The sequence below is a fragment of the Melospiza georgiana genome, chromosome 18 (genome assembly GCF_028018845.1).
Source record: "Melospiza georgiana isolate bMelGeo1 chromosome 18, bMelGeo1.pri, whole genome shotgun sequence".
Classification (NCBI taxonomy): Eukaryota; Metazoa; Chordata; class Aves; order Passeriformes; family Passerellidae; genus Melospiza; species Melospiza georgiana.
This window is the reverse complement of record NC_080447.1, coordinates 4164745-4179456: the sequence shown is the minus strand read 5'-3', so window position 1 is coordinate 4179456 and position 14712 is coordinate 4164745. Positions and strand designations below refer to the sequence as shown.

General features: G+C 53.3%; 1 protein-coding gene across 2 annotated transcripts; it reads left to right on the top strand.

Moving 5' to 3' along the window:
- Positions 1-14: 14 nt before the first annotated feature.
- On the top strand, positions 15-14396 carry KCTD10 (potassium channel tetramerization domain containing 10). 2 transcript variants are annotated; one of them, XM_058036816.1, is made up of 7 exons: positions 15-86; positions 2934-3147; positions 8306-8475; positions 8933-9019; positions 9582-9634; positions 10308-10503; positions 11115-14396. In XM_058036816.1, exons 1-7 carry the CDS (start codon positions 84-86, stop codon positions 11331-11333), a joined length of 942 nt encoding a protein of 313 aa, XP_057892799.1. In that variant the 5' UTR covers positions 15-83; the 3' UTR covers positions 11334-14396. The 2 variants fall into 2 exon arrangements, with proteins under 2 accessions (XP_057892799.1, XP_057892800.1); XM_058036817.1 differs by having other exon boundaries at positions 59-75.
- Positions 14397-14712: the final 316 nt, after the last annotated feature.

The following is a 14712-nucleotide window of genomic DNA, read 5'->3' as shown; positions in this document are numbered from 1 at the left end:
GGCGGCGCCGGAAGCGAAGCGAGGGGCGGAAGTTCCCCCGCCCGGCGCTCCCGCTCGCTCGGTCCGAGGGGCTCGGTCCGTTCATGGTGAGGGGGAAAGGGCGGCGCGGGGCCCGGGAGACGCGCCCGCACGGCCGGGATGGGCTCTGGGCCTCGCGGGGGAGGAGCGGCTGAAGGGCTGAGGGGCTGGTGGGGGACGGGGTAATGGGGAGTGAGGGGCTCCAGGCCTCGGCGGGGCAGGGGGAGCTGAGGGGGCTCCGGCTCTCATGGAGGGTTAAGGGGCTCAGGGCCGGGGGGCTCAGGGGGGTTTGGGCCATGGGAGGGGGCTCAGAGAGGCGGAGGGGCCGGGGGTTGCGGGTAGCGGTCCTGGCCGGGGGTGCGTGCGGGGGCCGCTGCTCTGGAGAGGGGTCGGGATGAGGATTCGGGGATCCTGATGAGGATTCGGGGGTTCTGATGAGGATTTGGGGGTCGGGATGAGGATTCGGGGGTCCCGATGAGGATTTGGGGGTCCTGATGAGGATTCGGGGGTCCGGCCCCACAGAGCGGTGCGGGTGTTGAGCGGCAGCCCCGAGGCTGGAGAGAGGGGTCCGGGGGGAGTCTGACCCACGGTCACGGTCCGGTTTGGGGACGGCAGGGCTGCGATTGGGTCTCTCAGTGGTGGGATCAACCCCGAGCCCATTCCTGGGCTGTTCCGGTACCGGAGGGAGCTGAGGTTGCTGCCGGTGCATCCCGGAGACGATGGGATCACCTCCCGGCCATCCCTGCCCCTCCTGCTCCCTCTCCCGTGCCGCACAGCTCCGGCTCCTTTGGGAGTTTCATGGTGGTAAAACAAAAATCCTTCGGCTCGGCTCATCCCGGAGCCGTGGGAGCTGCAGGAGCAGGGGTGGAAGGGGTTAATTATCCCACCCTGTCCCATCCTGAGGGAAGGAGGCTCCAAGTGATTAAGGATTTATCGGCTCTGGGGGCATTTGTGGCGCTGAGCCTCCTGTGCCAGTGTGACCTCGGTGGCAGGGAGGTGACAGGAATCCAGCTCTGTCCGGCTGCATTTTGGCGTTCTGAGCAGGCTGGGAGGGCAGGGAAGAGCAGGAAAAGCTCCTGTGTGCTCTCCCTGTTTGCTCCGAGGCAGAAAGCCTTGAAAACCTGTGGATATTCTGGATTTTAGCACTGGGGAATCTGTTGATTTCTGCATTGGGACTCGCGGGAATCTGCTCCCCTCGTGTGTGTTGGGAATTGCCCAATTCCATCCCAGATTATTGTAAGAGCTTTAAGCCGTGGAGTTGTGTAAGAAATGAAAGCAGTTGTTGTGGGAAAGCATTGGCTTTGCAGTGCCAAACCCAGCTCAGCATTCCCGGGGCTTTTCCCCGGGAAAAAAAAAACAAAACGGGGGCTGTGCCCACGAGTGTCCTTCAGCTCCTGAAACATTTAAAACGCTTGAGAACTTCACAGGGAGAGCCAGGGGAGGAGCCGAGGTGTGAAACACCCGGTGGGAACGGGGGTGTCACCCTGCCAGGGTGGGGATTGTTCCTTTGAGCTGGGAGGTCCTTCCTTGAGCTGGGAGCTGCTCCTTTGGGCTGGGAGCTGCTCCCTTGAGCTGGAAATTGCACTCTTGAGCTTGGAAGTCTTTCCTTGAACTGGAAAGTTGTTCCTTGAGCTGGGAGCTGCTCCCTTGAGCTGGGAAACCCTTCCTTGAACTGGAAATTGCACTCTTGAAGTGGGACCTCCTTTCTTGAGCTGGGAATTCCTTCCTTGAACTGAAAAGTCCTTCCTTGAGCTGGGAACTGCTCCCTTGAGCTGGAAATTGCAGTCTTGAAGTGGGACCTCTTTCCTTGAGCTGGGAAGACCTTCCTTGAGCTGGAAACTCTTTCCTTGAGCTGGAAACTCTTTCCTTGAGCTGGGAACTCTTTCCTTGAGCTGGGGAGTCCTTCCCTGAACTGGAAAGTCTTTCCTTGAGCTGGGAGCTGCTCCCTTGAGCTGGAAATTGCACTCTTGAGCTTGGAAGTCTTTCCTTGAGCTGGGAAGTCTTTCCTTGAACTGGAAATTGCACTCTTGAAGTGAGACCTCCTTCCTTTGAGCTGGGAAGTCCTCGCTTGACCTGGAAAGTCCTTCCTTGAGCTGGGAAGTGCTCCCTTGAGCTGGAAATTGCACTTTTAAAGTGGGACCCCCTTCCTTGAGCTGAGAAGTCCTTCCTTGAGCTGGGAGGTCGTTCCTTGAACTGGAAAGTCCTTCCTTGAGCTGGGAGTTGCTCCCTTGAGCTGGGAGTTGCTCCCTTGAGCTGGGAACTGCTCCCTTGAGCTGGGAACTGCTCCCTTGAGCTGGGAACTGCTCCCTTGAGCTGGGAGTTGCTCCCTTGAGCTGGGAGTTGCTCCCTTGAGCTGGGAGTTGCTCCCTTGAGCTGGGAATTGCACTCTTGAGCTGGGAACTGCTCCCTTGAGCTGGGAACTGCTCCCTTGAGCTGGGAACTGCTCCCTTGAGCTGGGAACTGCTCCCTTGAGCTGGGAACTGCTCCCTTGAGCTGGGAGTTGCTCCCTTGAGCTGGGAATTGCACTCTTGAGCTGGGAGTTGCTCCCTTGAGCTGGGAGTTGCTCCCTTGAGCTGGGAATTGCTCCCTTGAGCTGGGAATTGCTCCCGTGAGCTGGGAATTGCTCCCGTGAGCTGGGAATTGCTCCCTTGAGCTGGGAGTTGCTCCCTTGAGCTGGGAATTGCTCCCTTGAGCTGGGAACTGCTCCCTTGAGCTGGGAATTGCTCCCTTGAGCTGGGAGTTGCTCCCTTGAGCTGGGAGTTGCTCCCTTGAGCTGGGAGTTGCTCCCTTGAGCTGGGAATTGCTCCCTTGAGCTGGGAACTGCTCCCTTGAGCTGGGAATTGCACTCTTGAGCTGGGAACTGCTCCCTTGAGCTGGGAACTGCTCCCTTGAGCTGGTGACCCCGCTCCTTGCAGGAAGAGATGTCGGGAGAGAGCGTGGTGAGCTCAGCAGTGCCGGCGGCCGCGACGCGCACGACGTCCTTCAAGGGGAGCAGCCCCAGCTCCAAGTACGTGAAGCTGAACGTGGGGGGAGCCCTGTACTACACCACCATGCAGACCCTGACCAAGCAGGACACCATGCTCAAGGCCATGTTCAGCGGGCGCATGGAGGTGCTCACGGACAGTGAAGGTGAGGATTGGGGTGTTCCTGGTGCTCTCCACGTCCTTCCTGGGCTGGGAAAGTCACAGGGGTTGTGGGAAGGTCAGAGGAGCATCTGTTTGTAGGGTGAAGGTAAGGACTGGGGTGTTCTTGGTGTCCTCCACATCCTTTCTGGGCTGGGAAAGTCACAGGGGTTGTGGGAAGGTCAGAGGAACTTCTGTTGGTAGGGTGAAGTGAGGATTAGGATGTTCCTGGTGCTCTCCATGTCTTTCCTGGGCAGGGAAAGTCACATTTGTAACCCTGTTTGTAGGGTTGGAAGGATGGAGGATCTTTCCTGCAAGGGAGGGTTGGGATTGTTCAGCCTGGACAAAAGGCAGGTTTGAGGTGACCTAATTGTGGCCTTCCAGTGCTTGAAGGAGCCACAAGAACCACAGGGAGAATATTTATAAGATATTTATATAATAATATATTTATGTATTTATAAGATATTTATATAATATTTAAAGATTTCATCCCAATATCTAATCCAAACCTATTCTCTTGTCCTGCTCTGGAGTGGCAGGACAAGGGAATAGATTTGGATTAGATTTTGGGATGAAATCTTTCCCTGTGAGGGTTGGGAGGCCCTGGAGGGTGCCCAAAGCAGCTGTGGCTGCCCCTGGATCTCTGGAAATGTCCCAGGCCAAGCTGGACAGGGCTTGGAGCAGCCTGGGACAGTGGGAGGTGTCCCTGCCCATGGCAAGGAGTGAACTAAATAATCTTCAAGGACTAAATAATCTTCAAGGCCTAAATAATCTTCAATCTCCCAGCCCAACCCATGCTGTTGTTCCATGATTCCATGATTATACAGCTGGGAAAAATGTGGAACAAAAGACAAGGATGACCTGAGTGGTTTCCTGAGCAGCAGAAGGACACTAAGAAGTGCCAAAGGTCCTGTCAGGCCCAGGTGACACCTGGAGCATCTTTTCCTTTCAGAACACTGACACTAAAGCTCTGAAGCCCATGGAAAAAGGTGGGGATGGTGATTAGGAATCTTTGACTTGGGATTTGTGTGTCCTCTTGGAAGCTCAGGGTGCCATTCCCTCGTCTTGTCTCCTTGTTTATAAATAAAATATAAAACAAGCTCTGAACATAGGTATAAATGAGTTAAAAGCTGATTTTTAAAAATGAAAGAATTTTCTTGTGGGACTTGACGGCTGATTTCCCTAAAACAGAACCAGTTGCAGGATTTTCAGAAAATTTGAAATTTTATCTTCACATTCCCACGTTGTGGGTGTGCCAGACTTCAATTGGAAGCTCAGCTTTATTTTCACTCTGTTATTTTACCCATAGCAATATTTAAGAACCTTTGTCTTTAACTGCAACCTCTGCAAAGCTGATCCTGGAGCTTCAAACACCTCCCTTGGGATTAGTTAATTATTATTAGAAAATTTTGTTTGAATTTGCTGAAAATAGAGAAAATACAGTACAAGATGGACTGAGTTGTGAGTGCTTTAAAACAAACTGTTTGGAGGTTTATGATAAGCTTTCCTGAGATAAAATGAAGTGGATTTGAAGGGAAAAAATGTAAAAATAGCCTGATTAGCTGAATATTCCTGGTTTAGCCAAAAGTCTTTATATTTAAGCTGGGGAAAACAAAGCTGTGTTGTTCCAGGTGTAATCCCAGGCCAGGATAAAGCAGGAATGTGGATGCTGTGATTTGGATCAAAGGGCCTCTGGGATGCTTATCCTGGACACAGACCATGGAGGTTGCATTGATAAAGTCAGTCTGTGTGTCAAATTTGGGAAAAAACTCAAGTGGGAATCAACACTGGGTCCAATTTGGGAAAAAATCTGTCAAATGTGAATGAACACCTGGACTGGGAACACTGGAGCACTGGAAATGTTGTGAACATTCTCCCTTTGCTAAACTTGGGCTGGATCTTCCTGTCCCTCCCTGAAGCTGCTGGGCTGAATTTGATAATTCCAGACTTCCTGTGCTTGCAAATGGATTGGAAATTCCAAATTCATTTTGGAAACTCACCCTGGCCTGATCCCAATGGGGTTGGGAGATGAACCCAGGAGGGTTGGGACATTCCATTCCCAGGGCTCAGAGGCTCTGCCAGTGCTGTTTGCACCCCAAATCTGAGGATAACTGCAGTTTCTCCCACTAAAATACCAGTTTGGGATGTAAAACCCCAAGTTTGTTTTGCTGTGACTCCCACAGTGTGTGTGTGGGATTGTTCCATGGAACCAGTTTGTGTTTTAAGAGGAATTTGATACTTCCTGTATGTTGTAACACAGACACTCCCATTGCAGCAGTTCTTGCTTTATCTCCCCTTGCCTGGAAACTGGGACAATAGCACTGGGGCTGCTAAAGGAAACACTTTTTATCTGGAATTCTTCAAAATCCTCCTCAGTGGTCACACCCTAAACCTGGCACCAAACAAAATGTTTCTTAGGGAAAGAAGCCAAGCTTGGGGAGCAACTGGAAGGAGTTGGGTTTAACCAGTCTGGAATTTGGGTCCTGCTCTGTGTCTGGGATTCAGATCCCAGCTGAACAATTCCAACCTGCTGCTCCTCAGGCTGGAGAGAACAGGCTGGGCTTCTCTGCCTGTGGGTGGCAGATGATTGTTTTCAGCTTAGAAATTATTGATGAACTGTAGCAAATCAGCACATTTGGAACATTTCCTTGGATGGTAATGAGCAGGGAGAAGGATGTGAGTTTTCCAGGTGCATCCACCTATTTCCAATTCTCCTTTTTTTCCCCTGACTCCCTGCTGCTGTTGATGGGGAAGCTGTTCCTGGTCCAGCTGCTGATAAGAGAGTGGAGCCTCAGGCAGTGTCCAGTGTCAGGCTCTTGTTTCACCTGCCAGGGCTTGCTTGGAAAATATCTGCTTTTAGCTGCAGTGTTGGGATCCTGTCCCTGAGGATTCCTGGAAGACAAAGATGGATTTTTAAGGGTGTGATGTGTCCATGAACAAAGGCAGTGAGGGGAGGGGGCTCTGAGACCCCACCTGCAGAGCTGGCCCAGCACAGGGAGGAGCTGGAGCTGCTGGAGAGAGCCCACAGGAGACACCAGCATGGTCAGAGGGGTGGAGCAGCTCTGCTGGGAGGAAAGGCTGGGATTGTTCAGCCTGGAGAAGGGAAGGAGCTGGCAGAAATGAGGGAAAGGACTATTTGCAGGGCCTGGAGTGACAGGAAAAGTGGGGATGGCTTCGAATTGCCAGAGGGCAGGAATAGATGGGATATTGGGAAGAAATCCACCCTGTGAGGGTGGTGAGAGGCTGGCATGGAATTCCCAGAGAAGCTGGGGCTGCCTCATCCCTGGAAGTGTCCAAGGCCAGGGCTTGGAGCAGCCTGGGATAGTGGAAGGTGGCCCTGCCTATGGTAGGGGGCTGGAACTGGATAAACTTTTAAGTTCTCTTCCATCCCAAACCATTCCATGACTCCATACAGCCCCTGGATTCTGTGTCCCTTCCTAAATGGATCACAGGATGTTTTTGGAGCTCTGCAATTAAGAAATGACTCCCAAAGACTCCAGCCCACTTGTTGGCTCTGCTGTGGCCGAGTGGCACCGGGGTCACTTCCCTGTGACTCATCTCCTTTGGGCTGCTGGGGGGAAGCAGAAGGGTTTTTAAAGCTCTTCTGGTGGTAGCTCTGATTTTGCAATGCTGCTGGAAGTGTTTTCTCATCCCCACATGAAAATGAGCAACTCTGCTTCAGTTTCACCATCTGTAAACATGAAGTTGCAGCAGATTTTTGCAGCCTATGAGGAATCATAGAGGAGTTTGGGGATGATAATTCTGCTCTCAGCTTGCCCTTTACCTTCCTGTGTGCTCCAGTGAGCTTGGGAGGCAGCTGCATTTGTGGAATGGTTTATTACCATGGCTTGTGCTTCCTCTTTATCACAGAATCCCAGAGTGGTTTGGGTAGGAGAGGACTTTAAAGCTCACCTTGTTCCACCCCTGCCATAGGCAGAGACACCTTTCACTAAATCTCCCACTAAAATGGGATTTCTTGCTTTCCATACTCTGCACTGCCAAATGGGCTTTTTTCTGCTCTAGTTGGATTAGCCATTAGTCTGGATCAGTCCTTTCTTCCATCATTTCTTTCTCTAGTTTGTTGTTCCAGCCTGTAAAATCACACTTGGAGCACTTTGTGTTGTCTGTGTTCAGCAGGAATGAGGGAGCTGGGAAGCCTGGAGTGAGCTGCTGCAGTGTCTCCTTTTCCCTCAGAAAGGGCCGTGTTCCCTCTCCAGACTGAACCAAATGTTCAGACTTTTCCTCGTAATTCCATTCATGCAGAGCACACAGGGGCTGCTTTAACCTACTTTCCTTATTTGTCCAAAATATGACTCCTTCCCCACAAGCGTTTCCTCACTGCATTCCTGAGCCTCAGCCTGTGAGAGTGGCCATCTGTTCACCCAGGGAAACTCCAGCCTTGGCACTGCCTGACTTTTCCAGGGGGTCCAGCCTGATCCCAGCAGTGAGAGGTGAAGTGTGGATGCTGCACCCACAGCAGCTACTTGGTTGTAGCTCTTTTCTTCCCTGGAGAAGAGAAGGCTCCTTGGAGTGCTTTGCAGTGCCTAAAGGGGCTCCAGGAGAGCTGGAGGAGACTTTGGGCAAGGGCATGGAGGGACAAGCCAAGGGGGAATGGCTTCCCACTGCCAGAGGCAGGTTTAGATGGGATATTGAGGAGAAATTCTTCCCTCTGAGGGGTGGTGGCACCCTGGCACAGGGTGCCCAGAGAAGCTGTGGCTGCCCCATCCCTGGGAGTGCCCAAGGCCAGGTTGGATGGGGTTTGGAGCAGCCTGGGATGGTGGAAGGTGTCCCTGCCCATGAATTTAAGGTCTCTTCCCACCCAGACCATTCTGTGATTTCCATCAGCCTTGAACACCCCCAGTGCCTCTCTCTGGTCAGGGCAGGGTCAGGGGTTATTTTTACTCACCCTTCACAGACTCCTCAGCAGGAACACATGAATACATTCCCAGGGACTGGATGGACTTTAAGTTCCCTTCCAACCCAAACCATTCCACGATTCTCCTCCCACCACAATCCCAAGCTCCAGCTGTGCCACGCTCTGCTCACATTCCCCATTCCATCCTCCCGCTCCCAGTTCCACCATGTCCTTCACCAGTTTGCTCTGCCAAGGCCTTTTGCCACATTGATCTCAGCTTGTGCTCACTGTGGCCTCGCTGTGTCCCCAGGCTGGATCCTGATTGACCGCTGTGGGAAGCACTTTGGGACAATCCTGAACTACCTGCGGGACGGGGCCGTGCCGCTCCCGGAGAGCCGCCGCGAGATCGAGGAGCTGCTGGCTGAGGCCAAGTACTACCTGGTGCAGGGGCTGGTGGATGAATGCCAGGCAGCCCTGCAGGTGGGCACGGGGCTCAGGGGCACCTGGGGGTGGGCAGGATTTTCTCCTGGTCTTCGTGTGGGGGTTTTGGAGGCTGGGATGGAAATGGGAATTGTTCGTGTTGTCCTCTGCTGGAGTCTGGTCACATCTAGGAGAACCAGCTTCTTTCCAGAGCTGCTGGAGTCCTGTTGTGTTCTTTGTTATGCTCTGAGGTTCCCATCTTGGGTTTGATGCCGCTGGCACTGATGTCCTGTCTGAGAGAAGCCCCATTCCAGACCCTGCTGTTTAACTGGGCACAGGACATTCAGTGGTGGAGCACAGGAATGGACACCTTAGCTGTCCCTGGCCAGCCACAGCTCCCCAGGGACACCACAGGGACAGACTGGACACTGACCCCTCAGCAGAGATCATTCCCAGGAAATGTGGCTGTGCCAGGGAGCTGCTGTCACTCAGCTGCTGTTTGGTTCTTCTCCCACAGAACAAGGACACCTACGAGCCCTTCTGCAAGGTCCCGGTGATCACCTCCTCCAAAGAGGAGCAGAAGCTGATTGCAACCTCCAACAAGGTGAGAGAGACTGGGATGTGCCATGGAGAGAGCTGGGGGTGTCCAGGCTGGAGAGGAGAACCTTTGGGGAGACCTCAGAGCTCCTTCCAGTGCCTGAAGGGGCTCCAGGAGAGCTGGAGTGCTGGACAAGGGATGGAGTGACAGGATAAGGATGATGCCTTTAAGCTGAAGGAGTGCAGGGTTAGATGGGATATCAGGAAAAAATTCTTCCCTGTGAGGGTGGGGAGGCCCTGGCTCAGGGTGCCCAGAGTAGCTGTGGCTGCCCCATCCCTGGAAGTGTCCAAGGCCAGGCTGGACAGGGCTTGGAGCAACCTGGGACAGGGAGTGCTGATGAGACAGAGGGAAGATAAGAGTAGGTGAGGATCCAGTCCCAGAAGGGATCAGGAAGGATTGCAACCCCATTGCCAACCTGTGCATCACAGGTTTGCAGCAACAGCAAGTAACACCACTGAAATCCCACTGGGAATTTGTTATTGCAGCTTCTCTGTGGGGCCTTGGGCTGAGCTGAGGTTCCAGCTCTGGCTGTGCTCACTGAAACTCATCTGTGCTTTGTTTCTTACAGCCAGCAGTGAAGCTGCTCTATAACAGAAGCAACAACAAATATTCCTACACCAGGTAAGTGATTTCAGCTGGAATTGCTGGAAGTTTTTCATGCACCAAAATCCACTATAAAAGTTTCCTTTTTCTTCCCCCAGACCCAATGACAGATTGGTGTTGGCAGGCACTCCATTTTTCCCCAATTATTTTCCAACTGGAGTCAGAAGGGAGTCTGCTGCCATCCATGGAGGGCTGAGCCTGTGCCAGAGGAGTTCCTCTAATCCTTAGGTGCAGCTGGCAGAGGCTCCTGGCCAAGTGCTGTCTGCATTCCCATGGATGGCAGTGTGGTAGTTAAACACAGAGAGCTCAGTGAGTGGTGAAATCATCAAACTGGGGGCCTTGTCCTCTTTCCCTTATTCCCTTATAAGTTTCATGACATAACAGTGCCCATCCAGGGTGCTGAGCTCAGGAATGGTTTGAAGTGAAATAATAAGAATTAATTTCTTCGCTTTGCCCCATCCCTGCAAGTGTCCAAGGCCAGGTTGGATGGGGCTTGGAGCAACCTGGGCTAGTGGAAGGTGCCCCTGCCCATGTCACAGGGTGGCACTGGATGGGCTTTAAGGTCCCTCCAACCCAAACCATCCTGGGGTTCTGTGGCACAGGAATCTGGGATCTCAGAGCCGTCAGTGCTCACTGCTCCCACTCTTTCCATGCACTCTGTAAATTCCTGCTGCTGCCTCCATTCCCACAGCAACTCTGATGACAACATGCTGAAGAACATTGAGCTCTTTGACAAGCTGTCCCTGAGGTTCAACGGGAGGGTGCTCTTCATCAAGGATGTCATTGGGGATGAGATCTGCTGCTGGTCCTTCTACGGGCAGGGCCGCAAGATCGCCGAGGTCTGCTGCACCTCCATCGTCTATGCCACCGAGAAGAAGCAGACCAAGGTACAGGAAACTGGGACAGTGACAGCTGAACAGGCTGGCACTTTGTCATTGCTCAGCCCCTCTGGAGGGTAATCAGTGCATGGAGAGTGGGGCAGCAGCTGGGGCTCATACTGGGGGTGCAGCAGGAGCTGCCTGCACTGGGCAGTTGGGATATTCCATAAAAGCCCTATGGTATTCCATAACACATGTGGTGTCCATATAAGTTGTGGTATCCATAATGTTCAGTCCAGCTCTATCTTCAGACAAACCTGTGCATTTAACTACATTTGGGTTTGGGAGTTGCAAGGAGATGATCTAGGGATGGGACTAAATGATCCCTCCCAACCCAAACCGTTCCCTGGCTCTACACCCCCATATAAGGAGGGATCCATCAATGGCACACCTTCCCTGCATTCTTCCCTTTCCCAGGAGGGATCTGCCTGGTTCTGGTAAAAACCCAACTTGTTGTTGGACTCAGAAGCTGGAAACAAAAAATGGAATAGAAAGGATTGTGCCTGAAAGGATTTCTGTCTCTGGGGTGCAGTTAGGGAACAGCAACACCGAGTGTCAGGAACCCACACCGAGGTACCCTGGCCCCTGCAGTCGGTGACCTCCTCTTCCCTCCCTGCCAGGTGGAGTTCCCAGAAGCCCGAATTTACGAGGAGACCCTGAACATTCTTCTGTACGAGTCCCAGGACGGGAGGGGGCCGGACAATGCCCTCCTGGAGGCCACGGGAGGGGCTGCAGGGCGCTCCCACCACCTGGAGGAGGACGAGGAGCGGGAGCGCATCGAGCGCGTGCGGAGGATCCACATCAAGCGCCCCGACGACAGGGCCCACCTGCACCAGTGAGCCAGCCCGGGGACCCCCTCGGCTCTGGGGAAGGGGCTGCCCTGCAGCAGGACCAGGCAGTGCAACTCCTGTCCAGCACAGTCTGTAAATTGGGATTTGTAACAAACTCTAGGTTATTTGGGGTATTTAAATGCGGTAGTTGTAGGGCGAGGATCCACGAGGTTACTGGGCAGCCTGGAAGGGCCTGTTGAGCAGCTGGAGAAATGCCCAGAATTTTTAGCACTCTTGTCGTTGCTGTTTTGTGCTGGAGAGGAGGAGGAGGACTGGCTTGCTGTGACTTTTGGTAATGATCCTGCACTTTAAAAGCAAAACAACAAACAAAAGGTCAGCCAGCCACCCTCCTTCCCTCCAGGCACTCCCTGACCCTCCTGGGCTGGGGGGAAAGGCAGGGACCTGGACCCAGGGCTGCTGCAGAGACTCCCCAAAGAACAAATGGCACAGGCTGATGAGATTCCTGGAGTCTGGGGGCAGAGGGATCCCTCAGAGCAGGGGCTGCTCCCTCAGGTTCCCCACAGCTCTCAGGATCTGCTCCTCCAAGGGTTCAGTGGAGTTTCTGCAGCACTGAGCTGGGGACACCCATCCCTGTTTTATCCCTGCAGTTCAAGGTTAAAATTGCTCCCAAAGGAGGAGAATCAGGAGCAAACTGTCCACGGTTGCTTTCCCTAGGAGTGGTGTTGGTACTGGTCAGTGCTTAGAGCTTCTGCCTGAGCCTGGATCTCAGCTGGGGGGTTGGTTTCCAGCAGCTCCCAGGTACCAGGAGTCACAGCAGGTTCAATCCCCCCTGTTTTGGGGGTGCTGGTGGGGGGCAGCAGCCCTGGTTCCCTTCTGGAGCTGATCCAGGAGCATTTTCCTGCTCTGAGTGAGGGGAACAGAAGCAGGCAGTGGCCCAGAGGCAGATATTCCCTGTTTGACTTCACCCTGAGGCTGTTCCAAACCCTCCCAGCCATGGCAGCTGTGTGTGGAAGGACAGAGCATGGAGAAGGCCACTGCACTGGTGGTTTTCTACGAGTGCTTTTCCCTTTCAATGAATATTTTATCTACCTCCTTGTCTCCTGTTGCCTGTTGTGGAGTCAAGTGACAGCAGTGGTGGGAGGTGGGCTGTCATTGCATAGGGCTGAGCAGAGCCACAGCTGTGACAGTTCAGGTCACCAGTCCTGGGAGGGAGAGAAACCTGAGGTAGGAAGTGTTAAACTTGCACTGCAGCAGCACCCGTGGGTGACACCAGAGCACTCTGCCCTGGGCTAGAGTTTCTTTTGACCCTTTCTCTGCAATATTTAGCACTGGCTTTAACAGCCACACTCCTGGAGCAGCAGCATCTCTGTGTTCCTGCTCCAAGGATCCCTGCTCCTGGCTCAGGGCTGCTGAGGACATGGGAACAGTGTGACACCAGAGGTGCTGCAGCAGCACCAGCCACGTTCTTCTGTTCCACAGAGCTCGGTGGTAGAGGCTGAAACACACCAGGAAGTGGCTGTACAGTTTTGGATCATCAAGTAAAGCTCAAAGATTTCCAATTTAATCTGAGGCCATCTTTCTAGTAACCAAAGACTTCTCCACACTGCAGGCAGCTGCTGGCTGTGGCAGGTGGGGTGTTATACCTGTCTCCTCTCCTCTTTCTCCTGCAGCTGCTGATTGTTCACTGAGAGCTCCACAGTCTCCTGGGGGTTCAGCAGCTTCAGCTCTGTCCTGACACCTCAGGGCTTCCAGTTTGAGTTGTACCTAAAGCTGTTGGCAGCACCCTCTAGGGCTGGAGCAGTGCAGAGGGGGACGGAGCCAGTGCCTCTCCTCTCGGGGCTGGGATGAGCTGAGGGTGAGGCAGGGAAGTCCTGGGCTGCTGTTTCTCCAGCACTGTGTACTTTGGCACTTACTGGTGGTTCCTGGGCTGTCACTGGGCTTCTCAGCATCTGCAGCAGCCCTTGGGGGTGGAGGCTGTGTCCCACAGAGGGACCAGGGACAGCCCCAGTCCTGCAGCAAACCCTGCTCACTCCAGCTGGGAGCTGCTCTCCACTCATCCCTGGCTGTGCTGACCTGCAGACCCCAGACCAAACCCAGTCCTGTGGGGCAGAGCAGCCTCAGCCCCAGGAGTGACACCAGTACCAAGCACCTGACAGGTCACAGCTACGTGATTAACTTCTCTGTAAATAGATCCTTAACTGGCTTCAGGCTTTTCCCTTTCAGGATATGCAAACTAAGTTCTTAAAAACCAGGGGAGGGCTGTTTTTAATCTTTGTACAGTGCTTTGTAGAGCTGTTGGTTTAGCAAAGTCACTCCAGGAGAGTTAAAGTTTCCATTTCGGTTTTGTTGCTGCATTTGTGGGCAGACTCTGTCTGAGCTCACCCTCGGGGTGTGGAGTGGTGCAGCCAAGCTGTGCTGTCCTGGGGCCTGTCCTGTGCTGTCCTGGGGCCTGTCCTTTCCCTGCTGTCCCTGTCCTTGCTCTGGCCACACCCTGGTCATGCCCTTGCACAAATGCTCTCAGCCCTGAGCCTCGTTACTCTAAGTGGTTTTACTCTGAGCTCTCAGGTGCACCTGGGGCTCAGGGCAGGTGTCCTGGGCACAAGAGCAGCTCTTCAGATTATCCTTCCCTGCCTCCCAGTGCCAGGGAGAGCAGAGCTGGCTGCTTCCATCCCCCAGCACCAGCAGTGCCAGCACAGCCCAGGGCAGCTGAGCAAAGTCCCCCTGGGGAAGGGATTTTGTCCCCTCCCAGCTCCTGTCACGGGTGGGGCTGCACAAGGAGGGGACAGGGACCAGCCCTGGTGTCCCCTTGCCACCTCTCTCCCTGTAGCACTTCCCCAGGGCAGGTGTGGATCCCCTGAGCAGCCCCTGGGCAAGGCTCCAAGCTCCCATCCTGCCCTAGAGCAAAGCATAGGTAGAACCTTTCAGTCTGAATGGAATTGTTTCATGGACAACAGCAAATTCCTGTTCTGTACAATCATTCCCACCTGTCCAGACTTCTGCACAGAACAAGCTTCAGCTGGATTTCAGTGTATGGTTGATGTTTGCAATATGTACTTTTGTTTTTTTTTTTTTTTTAATATAACACAATAAATTAGAAGATATTTCATATTTACATGCGTGTCACTTTATTACTCGCTGGGGGCTCAATATCCTCATGGGCTGTGTGGCTGGAGGAATTTTTGGGATGAAATATCAGATCTCCATCCTCATTAATGTCAGTTTGACCTCCCAGCCCTCCTTGTGGGAGAGGCCCAGCTGTTGGGATTCTCTCTGCCTTGAGAAAAGTTGGTTTTAGACCTGGGTTAATACTGCTCTGCATTTCCTGCAGTGCTCCTGAGTAGTGAGTCAAAGCACAGCTAGAAAAGCCTTTTGGCTTCTGTCCTAATCCTTCCTGACCTCTCAGAGATGGAGATTTTGCCTTGGAACT